Source organism: Belonocnema kinseyi, chromosome 4, assembly GCF_010883055.1.
Source record: "Belonocnema kinseyi isolate 2016_QV_RU_SX_M_011 chromosome 4, B_treatae_v1, whole genome shotgun sequence".
Classification (NCBI taxonomy): Eukaryota; Metazoa; Arthropoda; class Insecta; order Hymenoptera; family Cynipidae; genus Belonocnema; species Belonocnema kinseyi.
Window position 1 is genome coordinate 105,049,451 of NC_046660.1, and position 20,943 is coordinate 105,070,393.

At 30.2% G+C, this 20,943-nt stretch overlaps 1 protein-coding gene across 1 annotated transcript in view; it reads right to left on the reverse strand.

Moving 5' to 3' along the window:
- LOC117172146 (signal transducer and activator of transcription 5B) overlaps positions 1–20,022 on the reverse strand; it is a 30,151-nt gene extending 10,129 nt beyond the window's left edge. The window contains exons 1-6 of the mRNA XM_033359947.1: positions 19,843–20,022; positions 9,665–9,815; positions 9,385–9,541; positions 8,935–9,281; positions 3,632–4,923; positions 3,374–3,529 (exon numbers count right to left, since the gene is read on the reverse strand). Coding sequence (XP_033215838.1) covers positions 3,374–3,529; positions 3,632–4,923; positions 8,935–9,281; positions 9,385–9,541; positions 9,665–9,792 — 2,080 coding nt within the window. The 5' untranslated portion in view covers positions 9,793–9,815; positions 19,843–20,022. The remainder of the gene's footprint in view (positions 1–3,373; positions 3,530–3,631; positions 4,924–8,934; positions 9,282–9,384; positions 9,542–9,664; positions 9,816–19,842) is intronic.
- Positions 20,023–20,943: the final 921 nt, after the last annotated feature.

Genomic DNA, 20,943 nt, shown 5'->3' on the forward strand with positions numbered 1-20,943 from the left:
TTCTAGAAACTTTTAGAGTGATCACCATCCCGTTAAATTTTATGAATCCTGGCAATATTTCCTGAAGTTGTGGAAAATTTATTAAAATACCTTGAGGGCTTTAAAATTCCTTAAAATCATTGAAATCCTCGGAAATCTGATAAAATCCTGGAAAATTCTTTAAAATATATTAAAACCTGGTAGTTCTGTAAAATCGTTCCATTTCTTGCGAAATTCAAAAAAGCATTTATCCTAAAATATTTCAAACACATTGAAATCCCTTCAAATTAATGAAATTAATAAAAAATCCATTGGAATCTTTTTAAATTCCCTGAAATATTTTGAAATTAAAAGCTCTTGAAAGTGCCTCAGTCGGGTGCAGTAGGGGATATAGGGACCGGTAAGTGCGGCCTGTGAATGAAATTTGCAATTTTTAAATATTTTCCAGTTTATTGTCAATAATTTGTGAACAAAATTATGATTTTCATCTTCAAAAATATTAAAAACGTACTAACTAGTCTGCCGTACTTTTGAAGAAAGGCTCTCTCTATATTTATTCTGAAAAAGGATTGTTTTATATCGCCGAATTCATAATAAAAATAACTAATTCATCTGTACAAATAGACATTAGAAATTCAAATTAAATTCACAGATAATTTGACCCTAATAAATCCTATCTACACATATTTCTTCGAAATATGGTGATATACTGTTGAAGAAAGGCTCGATTTACAAAACGGTAAGTTGATCAACACGGATTTCACTTTTGCGGGGCCGATTGCGCGCCGATTAACTACCTCGAAAAACTTACCTTTTTTTATTTGTTTTTTTATGAATTTTCTCGCCTACGTTGCGCATATATAAATATATGCGCATATATAAACAATTAAAATTATTACTTTTGTTGCGCAAATTAATAGAACAGGTCCGAATTACCCAAGAACGAGTTTTTTTCTAAAAAAAAAAAACCATCATATATTGGAAGATGCAGATCAGTAGAAATGCAAACTCATTTTTTTCAATATTTCCGTTCCATCTGCTAATGTAGAGCCTTTGTTTAAAAGTAAGAAAGTTTCAAGAGTTATCATTCCCAATTTTGCAGTACATTTTCAAAATAAACTACTAATTTTCACTTGTGTTCAATTTGTTATCATGTTCCACAAATCACTTTTAATTTAAAAACAGCATTTATACAAAGATAAATCATAATTCTTTACAACTGTGATATGAACTAAAGAGCAAAACTTTGACGAATTAAAGAAGACTAAATTAGAGCATTTTAGTCGAAACATTTTTAAAACATAAGTTTAGCAATGGGGATTCTTAAAATTAAATTCTTTCAAAAAAGTAAAGAATTTCCCATTGAAAATGACCAATTATTCTGTTTTGCAATTTAAATCATTTTGTGTTACAAAAATGAATCCAAAATTTAAAATTTCAAAATTCGAAGTTAAATTCGTAATTTGCCAACTTCAAATTGAAGTAGATACTTCAAAAATGAACTTTTCAAACCTAAAAAATTTCAAATCGAACCATTAAGGTATTATGGACAGCCATGTTGTAGAGAATCTCTCTTAAGAAAATAAGCTATCTTTTTTTTTTAATTCGTTATGAAGCGGTAAGAAAAATAGTTGAGCCAAAAACAAATTTGTTAAATAAACGATTTCTTAATGTTTCAAGGTTTTTTTTCAAGAAAAATCATAATTTCTAGTTTAAACGAGACTATCATGAATAATATTGCGAAATGTACAAGTATAATCATATATTTTCCCCCAATAGAACTTTAAAAAAAATTGTATTTCCAAGCCTTAAAGCGTCAAATAATGAACCACTTTTGATCTGGAAAATTTTAAAACTAATGATTTCAAACTGAAAATTAAACAACTTAAGCAATTTCAATTCGGAAGCAGTTTTACATAAATAGGATAACTTTTTTTTACCCAAATGGGTTACTTTTGTTTTCGGTATATAAATTATTTAAGGATCGCTAACAATTGAACACGTGCGATTTAAATCAGAATATTTTTTTGATTGAAATTTCTATTTTTGGTTACACTAGTTTCATAAAACAATAATACTTGGTTATCTTCTACCTTTAATATTTAAATTACTAATGAAAAATATACATATATTTTAAACAGTGTCCAGCGATTCTTAAGAACGAAATTCAAGGTCTTTTCCAGGTTAAAAAGTTAAGTTTTTCCAGATCTTTTTTCGCATCAAATAATGAAATAACATTTTGTTATAAATTTAAAAATGAGCCATTTCATTTTTGATGGGCCAACAATTTTTAAAGAAAGCAGAATCATAAATAAACAAATTCTTAATTTCTTGCAAACAAGACTTCGCTGAAATGATTTTTTTTCAATTTGGACGAAATCTATCAAATAGTTGTGAAAGCTTTCTTTAATCTTTGTTTGTGAAATATTTTGTGTTTGTTTGAAATATCTTGAAATCATCATTTGAAATAGTTTACAAAAATCTTTAAAATGTTTTCAAATCTTTGGAATTCTTGCATTCTTTTAAAATCTTTATGAAATTTTTATGAAATATTTTTTATTGATTTGAAATCGTTAAAATATTTTCATTTTCTTGTAATTTTATTTAATTTTTATTCTATTTTAAATCTTTGAAACCCTTGCAATCTTTATGAAATGTGCCAAATCTGTGGAAAAATGCTTTGAAATATTTTGAAACTTCAAATCGTCTCAAATCTGCGAAATGTTTTAAAATCTTTAAAATCTGGTATATTTTATAATATGGTGTACACTCAAAAACTGAATGTTGAAACCCTTGAAAAATCCGTTAGCTGGCCATAGCTCATTCTAATTCTGAAACTGAATTAACATCGAAACTTTCAACTAATAATTTTTATAATTTGTAAACGAATATCACAAAAATTTTAACATTCTATATTAGCGGAGATGAAATTAAAAACTGATAGAATTATTCACAATATTAAAATTTGTTCACTCTAATCGATAAAATAATTGATAAAGTCTACACAAAATGTCTCAGAATCTCTTTATTTACTCTGTAATGAGTAAATGATCAATTATATTTTAATAAATAAAAAACTTTTTAGTAGCAAGATTTCTTCTAAACGATGTAGGTTTTCAAAGTTTTCAAGGTTTAAAGGATTCAAAACTGTGCTATTCAAATTAGTTTTCGGTTTCTCAAAAAACACTAGTTGTACAGAAAATAATTCTTGATATCTCACATCTGACTCTCTATTTATATTTTTCCGCAATGGGTATAAAAACTGAATTTGACATCTTTCGTAGCTAGAGGAGGAAATATTAAAAACTCGCATAGTTTTTTTCTATACAAATGATCGCTAAATCAGAGCCCTGAAATAAATATATAAAAAATAAAATCATCCATCAATACATACCAGCGAATGGTGTGTAATATTTCGAAAATGCCTGATCTTTGGATACATCTGGATAGAGGTACAATAAGTGCTGCAGATCAGAAACCCTGTCCGGCAGGCTTCTAATTGCAAAGTCTTTACTCGTAAAAGGCTGGAGCATAAACACTTCAGGTGTATCTGGAAAAAATAAACTCTAATTAGCACCCTCTTTACTTTGCTAAACTGCATACTTTGAATAGCAAGCACAAGAAACTTGAAAGTGAGATCAAAACTCTTTACCTCCAACCCAAGCAATCGTCACACCACCAAGTTCCGAATCCGAGAATCTCATCAAAAAAGTTCCCGACGTACAGTTCGTAAGCATCTCCTCTGCCTGCTTCTTCCGCACAAATCCAAGAATGTACCCGTCAATCCACGGACTTCTCAGGTGCTCCCTCGTAAGTTTCATCACAGCATAGAACCACTCCCAGAATGTAAAGTTCCTCTCAGGCAAAGGTTCCTTGCAAAATTGCGCCCAGCTGAGAAGAAGGCTCGAATAATCTTGATTTCCGGGATTCGCTCCACGGAAGGCTTTCTCGGCCAGGAAGCGCAGATTATCTTCAGTCAGACAACGTCCAGTGGAAGACTTGAATTTGACATTGAGTGCCACTGCAACTTGTATCCAGGGAACTTTGTCAGGAATGACAAAAGGTACTCTCCCCGGCTCCGCGAAAGCATTGTCCCACGTAACTGTTGCCCACGCGTGTGGCTCCTGATTTCCGTGGACAATCACGACAACTGGCAAACTCAATGTCCAGACCTGAAACACAAGTTCGCCGCCGCCAACGCTAAACTGCGACTGGAAAAAGAGGGAAAACTTCTCGTCCATCACTGATTCAGTCCCCTTCTTCTCTGCTCGCTTGATTTTCTTCAGCTGCATGTTTCGAAAACTAACAGACAACTGCCTCGTCGCCTGATGATACTCCATCGTTCCCGTATTATTGAGAATATCGCCGCTGGCTTCGTTAGTCACCTTTGTCATCTTCGTGTCAGTTTTTAGCAGAGCCAGAGCCTGAGCCTCGCTGATTATGCTTACTTTGACTTGGGGTGGCGTCATGTGAACGTTCAATTTACCTCCCACCAAAAGTCGAACAGTACTCGTGAATCTTGTATTGGTTTTCATGACTTGAGGAGGCTGCTTCTCGATGATAAATGTGCTAGTCACCAGCGAACTCAAGAGCTGTGTAATCTGCGTGTTCAGCGCAGGAAGAACATCCTGCAAGCCGGGTGGATCGCGAACTGCCTTCTGTTTCAGACGCTCGGCTTCTTTAATCTGCTGACGATTCATCCAAATCAATTCAGCAAGACTCTCGCACCATTCCTGAATCGTGTCTAAATTACTGTTGAAGGACGCACCATTTCCTGCTAATTGTTGGTCTCTTTTCCACTTGAGGAGTTCATCGTCCAGGACTCTCGACTGCAGATTACTCAACTTGCTCACGTTATCTTTTAATTTGTCGGCTATATTTAAACGCAGCTGCAGCATCGTTGCTACTTTGTGATTTAGTAATTGTTCTTGCTGTTCCTTTTGCCTAAAAAGCCAGTAAGTTTAATTTAAAATGATTATGCAAAATATCGTGATGTTTACTAGAAGCATGATTTTTTAATTCCCGGCCATTTCCTAGTTTTCTCTCAGTACATTTTTCTATTTTTCCGATCTGGTAAAAGGGTAGCCACAATTTTTAAAAATTTTATCTCCCGGTAAATATTCGTGATTTTTCACACTTTAAAGAAAAATACACTCCCTTTGCGAAGCTCACACGTTTTTCATATGCATGATCAATTACGGAAGTTGATAAGCATCAGAAACCCTTTTCGGAAAAAATCGATTGGTTTTTAATTATATAATCAAATTAAAACCCCAATGATAATCCAATTTAAAAATATTAAGTTTTAAACATTTTTAAACAATAATGAATAATTAGTCATTTTAAATTGAAAGTGTCTTAAATTTTTTTAAACTATATATAGAACCATTTTATGTTGAAATTCTATTATTTATAATTAAAGGCATTCAAAAAAAAAAAATAACTAAAAATTAGAAGCTTTTGAATTCATAAAAAAATGTCCAAAATATGAATTTTAAATGGGAAACATTAAAAATGGAAAATGTCTAGTCCGGAAAGTTGAAAATAAAACGAGCGAACTTCATTTGAAACTAAAGAAGATATATAATGCCTTCCAAATTAATAATTTAAAAAATTCTAATTATACGTTCAAAAATGCAATAAATTCGATTTAAATTGCAAAATTAAAACCTAAGAAAGGAACAAATGAAACATTTAGCATTTAACATGAAAATTCAAAATTCTAAAATCGTAACAATTTAAAATAAATTAAATTATTCAATTACTGATGCATCAATTTCAGATCGTTTAAATTGACTCTTTTTTTTACTTTAACTTCGATTAAAAATTTTTTAACTTCAAACTTTCCTTTATAATTATTATTCATTCTTGAAATTTTCCAATCAAATAGTTGTCAATTTGAAATGATTTAGTTGAATCCAATTTTTGAAGTTGTACAATTGTAAGATTTTCAATTCTAAACTGCTTCATATTTACGTCTAAAATTATTATATTTAATAGCGGGATTTTCCTGACATTTTGAATATTCAATTTGATACTACAATATTGTTAAATATAAAAATTCGAAACATCCCAAAATAAATCTAAAAATTAATTAATTAACAAAATTTCGTTTCAAAGTCTCAAGGATGAAACCGTTTTAAAATTAGGCATTCAAGAGTATATTTTAAAATTAAAATTATAGAAACTTAAAACACGATGAGTACACGATAATAAGCATCACATCATGTAATATTAACTGACATTCAAACAGACTGAATAGATTTTTTTTACTAAAAAATGTGATTTCTATAAATAAAAATCACTGTCATTTTCACCGTTCAAAATGATAGAATTTTAAATATTATGAGAAATATTGAGAACTTTGAAAGTAAAATTATTCTAAAAAACACTAGGAAACTTTTAAAACTTGAAAAAAGTGTGAAATATTAAATAGGGGAAATCTCCCGTTGTAAAATTTCTGTCCCGGGTGGATGGCCACTTTCAGTAATTATATACTTTTTTCACATTTTAATCTCCTAACTCAGAATATTCATTATCTTGGAAAGTTTCCTATTTTATGTCAGAATCCTAATTCTTTTTGAAAATTCCCCGCTACAAATGAAAACTGTAATTCTTTTGGAAAATTCATTGTTCCAAGACAAAATTATAATTCTCCTCTCAACTTGGAATTGAGGGTTATTACAGAAGTCAAATTTCATAATCCCGTGCCCATTCATACCGTTAGAACGTAACGTAATTCCTATTCAACTGAATTCGTAAAATAAGCAGAAAAGTGCTCAAATAATTATTAAAAATTCAGAAGGAAATAGAAATAAAAATTTCCTGGTTCCTTTTCAAATTTCCGTTTTAACGGCCAATGGAAATAAAAAATCCGAACTCTAAAGCTAAGATTTTTTCCATTTAAAGTAATAAAAACTGAGTTGGAAACTAAAGCACTCAAAGTGAAACTCTTAAATTTTTATTTTTAATTAATTTTTTTATTCAAATTCTCAATAATTTTTACGCATGAAATGAAGACTACTAACCCTTTTCAACTAAATGCAGTTAAACTCCAAAATGTTTATTTTAAATCGTTTTAAAATCCTTAAAATGCTTCCAAATTTTATTTCAGGCTTAACAAATCTACATGTTGTTCTACATTTTTCAAATTATCAATTATTTTTGAAATTTTTTCAGAACTTCTAAACCTCCTTTAAGATGATTCGCATTCTTCCTACAATTTAAAAACAAAAAAACCTGCAGATTAAAAAAAAAACTTCTTAAAATCTTCCTCATTTAGCTTTCATAATTTTGTAAATCTTTTAAAAATATTCTCTTAAAATTAACTTTTCAGACTGAAAATCATTTTCAAATTTCCTATAGGAATCTTAAGGAAACATTTTTTATTCTTCTACGATCTACAACCTTTCGCAATTCTAAAAAATTTATAAATTTTTTATTCGAAATTTGAAGAAATCTACATTTTGTTTTAAACTAGGCCAGGGGCTATTCATGAAAAAAAATCGGTACGACTAGCCGGATTTTGTCGCCGCGGAATTCAATAAAACTTATATAAAGTTATAAAAAAAACATGTAAAACAATTTGAAAAATACGAAGTCAATAGTGAAATTTGAACTAAATTTGGAAAAAAATCTGAGAAAGTAAAACAGAAATAAAAACTTAAATACAGAACATGAAAACTGTATTTTTCGAATTTTTATTATAAAAAGTGTATCTAAGTTGTCGAATTCACTTTCACAAATTTAAAATCAAGTTTACAAATTCCAAATCGATAATATTTTGCAATATTTGTTAAACAAAAGATTTTATCAATTAATGTTTATAAACGTGCATACATTTTCAAGTCGATATATGAATGGTGTGGAGGTTATCGTATTTTAACGGCACAATTTTGTATTTTATTTAGTAGAAGAAGATGCTTTTAAATTTTTAATTAATTCTGAATTTTTTCTATGTAATGTTCAAAGTTTAGTTTTCAACATTTGATTTATAATTACTGACTTACCTGAACAGTCAGATATATTCAAATATTAAGTAATGGTTCTGTTTTTTATTCAATCATGAATATATTAGGTTGAAGTTATTTTTAAATTAAAATTATCTTGTAAATTTCAGTCGGACGTTTTCATTTGTTTTAGTAAAACTTTCCAATTGAAACAGTTTAATTTTTAACGTTGAAATCTGGAAATTCCAAAAATTTTGAACTGATTTCGAATCTTCTTGTAAAATCTATTATTAACATTAACATTAATCACTTATTAACATTTTAAGTACAGTTCAATTTGAAAAATAATTTATTTATATTCACACACAAAAAAAATAAAAACTGAAATATAACATTCTTAAAGTCAAAGATTTTCGAATTAAGTATTCTAAACTGAACGGTACCATAATTGAAGAGAAAATAACAATTGAATTACTTAAAAACGGCTGAAATCCAAGTTGACATACTTTTTTTTCTCTACAAATCTGTTAAGTTCTTGATCACAATGAACATTCCAAACTCCATAAACTAGCTAAAAATTTTCATTCTTTTGAACAAATCCCCGTCTAAAGTCTGAATTATAAAAATTCATTAAGAAAATTCTTTTTTTTTTTAATTTAGAATTAGAGACTGATACTCTTCCAAAATCTCCTAGTTCGAATTTTATAATTACAGTTTTTTTATTTGTATTGGAAAACGTAAATCTTTCACTCTTTGGTTTAAAAAATATACATTTATACAGGATTTCAAAATTTTAGTAAAAATTGCAATCAGAATCACTTATATTATCGAAATGATCAAAATTGAAGTTTTTCATTGTTCGCCTCGTGATTCTACAAATCGAGAGCAATGAAATATCAAAAACACGTTTAATATTCATTTTAGTGCAATTGAATGAAAAATTACCGGTTTCGCTGTCAGGCAGGCACACTGAATTGAAAACAATAAAAGTAGTCAAAAATTGTACCTAGTAATTTTCTTCTCGTATTCAAGATTCTGCTGGCTCTGAGGTTGTGTCGATAAGTGCTGGAGAGTTGCATTTATCTTTGTGCATTCGTGATAACTGAGAGCAAACGCTTCCAATTCTTGTTCCATTTTGCGAAGATCCTCGCCACTTTCGTGCGTTCTTCGACGGAGGGAATCGACTTGTTGGGCAATTTCGGTGGCGGCATCGCCAACCATCATTGGGTCGCCTACAATGTTCATCATCATGGTGCCTCCCAAATCGTCAACTTGCGCTACCAATTTCATTTCTGTCAACAGGCAATGCCTGATTATTTTGAACAATGATATCGGATTCTGACTATATCTTTGCTGTAAGCAGAAAAAAAAACAGATTTTTTTTCATTATTCCGATTATTAAATTAAAAAATTAGGTTAATAGTTTTATGTATGTTGTACAATATGAGAGACATACGCGAAAAGTTCCTGCTGCTTCTGAAAGCTTCATCTTTGTAGGAAAGAGATCACTTGTGTGCAGTGATGCAGCCTTCGATTCAAGTTCTTGAATGAAGGAGCCCACCAAATTAGCAATGAATTGTTCATATTGTGGATTTTCAGCATCTATGTTACTCCTAAAAGAGCCAAACACTTATTAGTTATTTATTAAGTAAAGATTGATCTTTCTCTGATCTTTAATCAATTTGATTTTTTTTTAGACGAGAACAGGAGATGTTTTTTTTTAACGTGAGACTTACCACATTTTTTCTTCGAGCCATGTTGATAAGAAGTGCCGCACTTCAATTGGGAAGTGATCGCCGTAGATGTTGCGTACCTGTTGAAGTGCGTGCGGAGGTAAGCGCTGAGCTTTCTCCCACAGAGACATGATTGTACGTTCTAAACCTGGTCCTAAAAAAGAAAATACAGAAATTCAAGCCTCTAATTTACTGATTTAAACTTTGGCAAGGTTTTGATTTCAAAAGCTGTCACCATTGTATACCTATTGTCGTTAAAAAAGTTAACATGATTACTGAGATAAAATATGGGGTGGGGATTTTGCATACTTTTATGTACAGAACATTTTTCAGTCAAATGTTATTGTATCAAAATAAGCCCAAATAAATTACTTAAATAACAGATTAACTGAAATGATTGATGAATTATATTAAAAGAAAGCAAATAACAGGGTAGCCGTTTTAATCCGATAAAAAATTTCCCGGGTTTTCCCTGACTCGCAAACATTTTTCACGGTCAATGAAATTAAAATATTCGAATTCTAAAGCTAAACAAATTTCTATTTGAAGTAATAAAAACTAAGCTGAAAATCATTTTACTCAATTTTCAGCTAGAAATTTTAAAAACAGAATCATTAAACATTCGTTATAAACTGAAGACTTCTTAAATTAAAAATGATATTTTTTCATTTTAAATAGTTTTAACATCCTTAAAAAGCTTCAAAAATTTAAAACATCTACATGCTATTTGGCATTTATTAAAAATTGTTCACAACTTCTAAACATCTCTTAAAATTATTCGAATAATTTTTCAAAATAAAAGAGTTATTTTCAATTTCCCCAGGAATCAACAATTTTATATTACAAATTACATTACAAAATTACATTTTTTTCAAATAGAAGAATTAAAATTGTAACATTCAAAGTTTATTTTTGATATTTTTGATTTGCAATTACTGATTTTATTTGGAAAATAAAATATTTCTAAATACTATACCATTGTTATTTTTCTGGAAAATTTCAAATTTAGAATAAAACAAAATTTTTAATTTAATAAAAGCCTTTAATTATGAATATATTATTTTAAAGTTATTTTGAAATTCAAAATTGTTTACAAAGTTTAAATCGAGCGCTTATATTTTTTTAATTACTAAGACTTTCCAATTCAAAACAGTTCAATTTTTAACGTTAAAAATCTGGAATTTTGTAAACTTTGAACTGATTTTGAATCGTCTTGTAAAATAAATTATTATTAACTTGCTAATCCTCAATGTATAATTCAATTTTGAAAATTATTATAATTTATATTTGTTTAACTAAAAACGATTTTTCTCAAAAATTGTCGTTGTCAAACGCTACTAATAAAATTCTTTAAATGAAAAACGTACACTTTAACCCTTTGCGGCATGGTGGGAATACCGTATTCCCACCTTTTTTCATATCATTTTTTGCGATTTCAGAGTAGTTTTTATTGGATTTTACATAGGTTTTGTTTAATTTCTTGTTCGCAGGATGATAGAAAATTGAAATTTTTGTGCGAAGGGTCTAAATTTTTAAAATAATTTGTTAATACTTATAAACAAAGATGAAAAAAGCCTTTTTTGTTGACAAAATTCATTATTGAAAAAACTTTGCATTATATCCTTATGAAAATGGGTACTTAAGGGTTTTTGGGGTCGCTGAATACGAATCTGGACTCAGATTTTGAGAATTTGAAATGGTGGATCCAAGATGGCGCCAGAAACTTGGAATATTCTCGGATTGTTTTCTGAAAATTAGTATACGTAGGATATTCCAAATGCTAGCCGCCATATTGGATCCGCCATTTTGATTTTTCAAAATCTGAGTTCAGATTCGTAATCAGCGACCCCAAAAACCCATACATACCAATTTTCATGAAAACTCGTTTCCCTGAAAAATGTATGCATGAAAGGGTTAAGGAAGTAACCCTTGGTATGTAGCAAGTCAGTTGAGAGAACGCTTCAACTTTTTATTGACTCACATAGTCATAAGTGTAGCAACGAAGTGAAGTTAGCCGGCGATTGAAGTGATAATACCTAATTTCAAATTCGCGCAAAAAATAGAGTACGTGGAACGGATGCGACATTGCCATATCTTCAGTTCGCTGACGTGAGTCATACATTTACGGTATAATTAATTTTTTTTCTACTCTTATAGACTCTGAATAATACTTCTAGAAGCAGATGTGGATTTCTGATAACATTTTATATATGTCAGAATTATTTCAGAATTTTTTCATTTTTCAATCTTTTTATATAGTACAAAAAGTACGTCTTCCCATAAGATAACATGTTATTTTCACGCATTAATTTTTCGATTATGAAGCTCAGAAAGGTTCCAAAATTTTAGCCAGAGCTTCAGTGCATTTTAATACAACTGTCATCCAAATATCAAACCACTCTCATTTGTAATTCTATTACCTGAAGTGAAAGATTTTCGAATTACGCATTGTAATCTGTATGACACCATAATTGAGAAAGATAAAAATTGAACTAATTATTTACAAAAACGGTTTAAATCAAACTTAGAAAAACTTTTTTTCTAAAAATTTGTAAAATTCCTCGTAAAAAAATTAATGGTTCCCCGGTCCAGCGGTCACCCGAAATTAAATATTAATTTTAATTAATATATCTGAATTCCTTAAATCTCCCATTATGTTTTTTGCAGGGTTAGAAACTAGAAAAACGAAGCTTTATTTTAATACGCACATCATTCAATCTGAGGATACATGTTTTGAGTTCTTTTGACTTCCAATTTTTTCTAAACAATATAAATGAAATATATTTTTTAAAATGGCTACCAGCATTGTAAACTCAAAAAGTTTATTAAAGCCCATATCTTGGTAAACATTGCAATGTCGTTCTATGGTAAAAGGCAGTAACTAAAAAAACAGCGAACGGAGAAAATCGACGTAAACGTTTGAATCGTTTTTTTCCTATTCCTTTAAATTTACAACAAGATATTTAAATAATTTTTCTACTGTTATTGATTAATTTGAGTGCGATCTACCTATTTATATAAAAATAATTACCAAACATGGTTAATATGCAAAAATGCAAATACTGCCAACATTCAAAAGCATTTATATGGAAAAAGGCAGTAAGTGAAGTTATAATGGGGTTTTTCGTGGTATTTTCTGCCTTTTTCTACAGAAATCGATGACTAGAGACTCAGAAACCTCTACAGAACAAGACAGCAAGTGGTATAATGATGCCTTCCGGCGTATAAGTCTGGAAACTATTTTACTCAATTGTTCAGATATTTTTAGAGTTTTGTCCCTAGATCCTGATCTAGGGTCGGACTTCGTGGAAAGAAGTCGCAAAGTTTCTAAAATACTTGAAAACATTTTTTAATAAATCATAGCAATATTCATAAAAATATTGTTTTGAATTTTTCAAAATATGTGGTGAGTACAATCATTCTTTGAAATTTCGCTACTTTCTCATAAGATTTTCCAGATTCTTTAATAAAAATCAAAAGAACCAAATTATTTGCCTTGAAAAGCCCTAAAAAGAAGGCTGTTGAGGTTTCCCTTTATCTCGCATATATATTTACTAAATTTTGTACTCAAATGTGAATAATACAGATCCCGACACACCATACAAGCTCATGAAATAATATTGACCATAACAGTACAAATTTAGAACAGAAAACAGCCGGGATTTTCGCGTAAATTTCCTTTTAACATTGTCAAATAAATCGCTAGTATTTTGTTAACTTTGAAGTATTTTTTAAAGCATTTTCCCATTATGTCAAAAGAAAACTAAAAGCTTGATCAGGTTCAAAACGAAAAAATTTAATTCTTGTTTTAATTTAAAGAACACCACACTTCAATGATCGAAAAGTCTTTTTGATAGTCTGAGTCGTGAAGTTGATAAAACTGAAATATTCCTAACTATTCTCAAAAATTTTTTTATCAAATAGATTAAATTCGCATCATCTTGTTTCCTTTGATAACAAAATATTTCTTCAGCAATCGAACCTGCGACATTAGCAGTAACCGCGGCCTGACTTAAAATCTATTCGGTCTCATAGAGTTATGTAAGTTAAAATTGTAAACACAATTTTACTTTGTCAACTGAAAAAAAGGTGAAACAGGTGACGTATTTTTAAAACAGGTAAAATAGGTAAAATAGGTAAAATAGGTAAAATAGGTAAAATAGGTGACCAATTTCAAAATATGTGAAAAAAGGTAAATAGTCGAAAACCAAACTTTGATGACTACAAAAGGCAAAAATGATTGCGAGAAGATTCGACAAAGATAAAGGATCTTTGGAATGAAGTCCTCGATTTATTCATGAAGAGCTTTCTCTGAATTACGCATCTCCTTTTAAAAGGTGAAAGGTAGAGTCGAAATTCCCAGAAAATTGTATTACGACACATAGAAACCGCCCCTAATTTTTTTTCGATCGATCGATTGACATTGTATTCAGTTTTTCAGCAACATATTTTCTCTTGAATGTTTTCTAATTATACGTTTAATTTTACTTTAATTAATTAATAGCAACGGATTATGACACAAATATTGGAAAAAATTACCAGTCGTTAAAATTTGATGTAAATTAGTAGGATAGATTCGGCTGCAGATGTGAGGACAGGTTAAAAATTTAACTTTTTTACAATAATTCAACAAACATGCATTTTTGATTCAATCTGTTTGCCTAATAGTTGAACGAAAAATCTACAGAAACATTTCCTCGATGTGTATTTTACAAAAATACGACAGCCCCATTAATTTAAAACTTTAGTTAATCACATTTTATGTTCAAAATTGATTTTTCACCTGCGCTCACCTTTAAATCCTAGTCTATCTAGCGGATTTGTAACGAATTTTAACGAGAAGTTAGTATAGCAAGACATTGTTGATACATTGTTTACGAATTTTCTATAACTTAAATCGTTTTTTTTTTTAATTGTATGTATTTAGTGTAAAATAATGAAAATTCGGAGATGACATAACTGTGAAATCATAAAAACTATTCAAGATATCGAAATTCTTGCAGTATGAGTCAAGAGAACTTTTCTACATTAAGTTCAACTCTATTATCTCAAATGAATATTATATTTATTTCTGTATGTCAGTCTGGAACTGCTTATTCAGTCATTGCAAAATAATGTAGAAATTTTATTATTCGTGATTACTTTAATATTTTTTCCTTATTTTGCACTAATGTTTATTCTCAGCTACCCTGAAAAATGTATCATTTTAATAAATTTCGACATAAATTTATATTATTACAATTCATCATATGCAGCAACAGTTGTTTTCAGTGTCTTGTTTTTATAATTTAAAAAAAGTGCACATCCTATATAAAAAAATAACTTTGTGAATTGCCATGTTACTGAATTTGGAGTCGTTTTTTCAAAAACTTAATTTATTTTCAACGTTATTTTTTACACTTTAAACAAAAATATGCATGGTATCAAAAAATAATTCATCACAAAATTGTAGATCTTTTTTGGATGAAAAACTATTGTTTGTTAACTTTATCTACACCTGTCGTTGTTTTTCAAAAAACATATTTCTTTATTATTAATGATAATAGTCTCACCGCAAAATGGGATTTTTTATTTTTTTGCAATAAAAAATTGAACGTTCGATTTTTCATGAAAATTCAAAAAAAAATTATGATAATATGATAGAGCTTTTAAAAATCAGCGTTTCTCCTCTTTTGACTTCTTTCATATCGTGCGTTTTAGATTTAACTTTCATTTTTGATTGATTTTAAAAATTTAGTAATTGCCATAACTCTGATAACTTTCTGTTTATCGAAGAAAGTCTCAAGAATAAACTGTTTGGCTTTCTGAGTACAACGAACAGCCGTACATAAAAAATTTAAAAAATGCTCTAACTTTTTGAATTATTATCCAAAATGGCTCGCTAACGAACTCGTCCTTTATTTTTACACCCTTATAAAGTGTGCAAACGCGCAATCTAAACCGCAAGTCATTTTTCATATAAAACAGTACTTTCTCATTGATGAGAATATAAAAATAATAATAATGAAATCTATTAAAAACTCTCGGATGTCTTTTAAAATATGCTAAAATACCTCAAATCCTGTGTAATCTTTTGAAGACCCTTGAAACTTTTTAAAACTCTTGAAAATTCCATGAAATAGTATAAAGTCCCCTTAAGGCTTAAACCTTCGAAACCTCTACAGAAGAAATTACGACATTTCTTTTCAAAATCTCTGATTTTCTCTGACCCAAGAAAATTCCTTGACTTTTCCATGAACGGGGCCACCGTGATAAACTGTAACTACAGTATAAAATGTCTTAAAGATTTCCACTGCAACTGCACATGTCTAAAAATTATGTGTCGTCTGTTCTGGCCAAAACTTAGAAAGTTTTTTTATTTGAAAAATATTGGGTGAAGGTAAAATCGTCCTGGAAAGGAATCTATCAATGGCTCAGGTAAGCACCACGAGGGTCCCTGTCCATTCTTTTCAATTGTCCTGAGGACCTACAGCCTAAAATCCTCAATTGTCTCAATATAATACTGGTATGAAAAGGATCTGGCGCCAATACCGCACTATTTTTCATTTGAAAGTAAACCGAAGAACCTAACTAAGCCGACTGCTACTACGTGTTTTTTCCTCAAGAATTTCAGTTTGAGGATAGATGGTCGTCCTTGAAATCTTGAATCTTAAGACAGTCAAGGGTTCATAAAATACGACATAACAGTATATAGGGATTACGTTTATTGCAACTTCCTACCGTTGCAGCCCTCGTTGAATAAAATTTTATGACTTTTAAAGCATTTAAAGACGGAGAAAATCACTCAATACGCCAGTCGGGTAGCTATGGCAACGCCACCAATTTGGAACTACTGGGAAGAAATTTGAATTTGAATTCAATTTTAACAAGAAATCTTTTAGTAAATAAATAATTTTAGATCTCAGTATAATATTTCCGATTAAAATGAATTGACATTTACTGCCCTTTTTCATTAACATTCCTCTAATAACTAATGTATATAAACTAATTAATGTAATTCATAATAAAGACTCTATATTTGTTAAGAAATTAAAATGATAAATACATAATTATTTTATGTATAATTGTGCTTGTAATTAAAGCTTATCTACTCTAGGTTCATTATATGCTGTAGGGTGGTCTCCCCTAATATTTTTTTTTTAAATAACAGGGTGCCCGCAAAACTTCATTTTTTAAATTCTCTGGCGTTTCCCTGACTACCGCTTTATGCTTAGCGAGTGTCAGTGAACTTAACCGCCCCCTTTCCAGTTTTATTTAAATGACAAAAAACAAAGTTTTCCTTGATTTCCAAATTTTCCCTGACCTGCAAGCACCCTGTAGACACATTTTCTTATTAATTCTTTAGAGTAAATACTATCTGCTTAAGTTAGGCAAGCAATCAATCTTAAAAAAACAAAGGAAGTGATGCTTTTAGTTACAGCAAGGCCATCCAGACCATATGCAAGACTCACTGCATTAGATTATTAGAAGAACCAACATTCTACAATCCATCTACAATCGCGAAGAATCCTTTCAACTTCAATTTTACTTATCAAATTCTTTAAACCTTTACTATGAATGCCGTGAGACCTTTTTCAAATATCATAAAATTAAATATAAAACGTTAGAAATTTTAAACACCCTTTGCCATATTACAATATAATTCTGTGAAATTACAGAGTAACCGAAAAGATCATTTTCTTTCCCTCAATTTTTCCTAACACTAATATTTATATATAACAAAAAAAATGTATTTCTAACAAAATAACAGTTTCAACTAAAAAAAAAAAAAACACATTTCTAACGAAAACGTTAAATTTGCAATAAAAAATTAATTGAAAAAACGACGTTGATGTTTAACGAAACGGATGGCATTTTTATATAAAAAAAAAGGAAATTTCGAACAAAGCTTATTTTTTTTTACCAAAAAATACGAACTTTCAACTAAAAGAGAACAATTTTCAAACAAAAATGGAAATAGTACATTTTCAGATAAAAAAAAATTAAAATAGTTTAATTCTCTCCCTCTTTTTTCGTTTGTTTTATATTTGTCTCGAAGTAGCCTATTACCATGTTGATTGGAAACACATTTTGGGGTCCTTCTGCGCAATTCTTTTTGCTTAAATTGAACGTTTGAATATTTTTTCAAACAGACTGCTTCTTGGATTCACAATGTGTTTTGAGCCTTTCTGCTGAAAAATAATTTTTCGCACAGATTGACTTGTTAATAGTATGTCTCCATTTTTTCTTTCTAAAAAAATTAACTATTATAGAATCAAAGAAATTTTTAACAAAATAGTTCAACTTAAATCCAAGTATTTGAATATTCAATTAAAAGAAAATATTTTCAACCAAAAATGGAAATTAGTTTTTAAGTAAAAAATAAATAGATTTAAAATCAAAGAAAAACCAATTTTCAACAAAATACTTAGATTTTCTATCAGAGATGAATTTTCAACTAAATTTATGAATGTTCAAATGGTAGTCAAATCCTCAGATAAAAAATTAGATTTCTACAAAAAAATTAACGTTTTTTAACTAAAGAGATAAATTTTCAACCAAAATGGACAAAACTTTCTGCCAAAAAAGATTGGTTTTCAATGAATAATAAAATAGTAGATATATAAATTGTGTCGCAGCAAAAGCATTAAAGTCCATCGAGGCAAATTTTTCAGGAGAAAAAACCATCTCAAAAATCGAATTAAGAAAAAAATAAGAAGAAAAAATGAGAAATTTTTTTCGAGATACTGTAAAGAGAAAAATTAAAAATAGTTTCTTAACATAAATGGATTTTACTACCTACAGTGTTATTTTTATACAAAATATTTATTCATATTTTGTAACTATTTAGTATAATTGAGCCTAAAATTACTTTGTCTCAAAAATTAAACAATTTTCCGATTTCCAGTTTTAAAAATCCACTTCCGGTTCGAATTTGGATGTATCCTTTCGCCACATTGTCCGACAAAATTGTCATCAATAATTCAGTTTTGTCATATTTTATGATTTGTAAAGCCTGATATAGCTTTTTAAAATTATATGTCCTTATTAAATTCCCCTTTTGAGCTTATTGTAAACTAAAAATTCCTACTCTTTGCTAAGTTTTTCTCTCGAAGATTAATATATTCACAAGTTGCTCTTGACTTTCAGCGACGAGGGTGAGTGCAAGATCGATATATCAGGTGTCAAATAGCGACGTGCAATATATGCATTTGCTTATCGTGTTATCAATGAACTAGGCAGGCGACAAGCACCTGCTTTGACGTGCAAAAACGCTCTTTTAAGCGGCTACTCCGGAACGTCTAATAATAAAAGTACAGTCACCACAGAACATACCTTCTTTTCGAGTTCAACAAAATAAAACACATTTTAATATAAGAATACATGAAAATTAAAACTAAGCAAGTCATTAAAAATCACAAGTATTTAAAATTATTAATAAAAATGTAATAAATATAATAAAAGTAAAAAAATTAAACTGCGAAATATTACACATGTAATTATAAAAAATGTAAATTATCGCAAATACTTGTTTTCGACAAGAAAAAATTAAGTCTTATTTAACAAATTGATAACCCAGAGATAGAGATAAATTCAATTTTTCTTTGTATTCATACAAATTGATAAAAGTAATTAAAAATGGTAAAACATTCCGAAATACCAATTTAGCAAAGCAAGAGTTAAACAATACAGCTTACAAAAAACTCGACTGCATTCCAGAATATAAAGAGATGTAAAACGATGGATATATAGTACAGAAGGAATTTCAAACGTTTCCGAAACTTGCTTACAGGAATGTATCAGTTTCAAAACCCTGCAAAACTGCATTGTGTAACTACTACAGCTCACGCATACCGCAACACAGGTGCAAAAATTCTTTCAAGTGCTTCTGAAATCAAGTGAATTGAATGCTGCGTTCTGTTACTACTGGGGGAAAAATGAGGATCAATCGATCGGGATCGACAACAGCTGAAAGGAGGGATGATAATAGAAACAATAAAATATGTGATTAGAAAGTAACAGAGTGAGTCAGAAGTTTGCAGCATCTCGAAGAGTTGAGAGCGAAGCTCGCTCGCGATTTGGGTTGGGAAAGCCCGTGGTGATGTGACGTATTTCACGTTCTGTACCGCGTAAATAGCCGCGGGGCTGTGGATCTGCGGAGGGCGGAGGGAAAAGTTCAAAAATTCTGGCAAAAAACTTACTTGCTAGTCCGAAGACAAGCCCCAGGAAACGTACTGACTGATTGCTGAATCGGCCTCTCGGATTTTCACTGCGAATAAAGATGTGTTGAGTTCGATGATGCTTTGCGGAAACAAAGATGTTAAAGCAGAACCGGTCGCACAAACACAACTCACAAGTCGATAGTCCATCTACTGACTGTTCTTGGCGCGGGCGGACAGTGGAGTGGCGGGACGAAAATTTCTTAGAATTCGTACCCTACGTGACGCCCGATTGGTCGAGAGGAGGGCTCACGTGACCGGGCAATGTGAATGCGCAGGGTCAGAGACAGACCTGTCGCTAGCGAGGGGGATGAGAGGGGAATAAAACAATATACACTGGGTAAATCTATACGCAGGGATGGGCAGATTCACGAACATTGAGCATGGAACTAATTATGTGAAAATGATCAATCATCGTGGATCATAATAATGGAGAATTATTAATGTATGCAAAGGAGGGATCGCACTTTAAACACAACTGGTGTGCACCTGTTTTCGGCACCTGATTTCATTAAAATCTCAGCAGCAGCGATCGTAGAGATAGATGTACACTCTTTGCAAAAAAAGGTTTCGAATTTTTCTTCTTGGAGACAATAGTATATTTATATCGAGATCTGATCCAGATGGTTCCAGTTGTAAAAAAAAATCGCAATTGGGTTTGCGAAATTACCGACAATACTGCTTTACCAAGAGATTTGAACGTTGGCGGGAAATTTAAATTTCAATAATGATACATTAACATTGTCGAAACATTGTACGACAAAAGTGGTCTTGGGAGAAACATTCCAAATATGGATGGTAATTAAAAATCGCAATTTGATTTAAAACATGCAAACTTTTCGCAACAAGTTACAAGAATAAGAAAGAATAAAAAGCAAGTATCAGAGGAGAGTACCCAAATATGAGATACCAACTCTGGCGTGATTGTCGGAATTCTATGTATTGAATTTAAAAGTAATATAGGTCATTTTAAAGGAAATTTAGTTTGTCATAAGAAGCTCAAATAAAAAATTTTATTAGAATTTTTCCGCAGTATAAATTTACTGCTATTTAGATATATTTAATTTTTGCAGTAGTCACAAA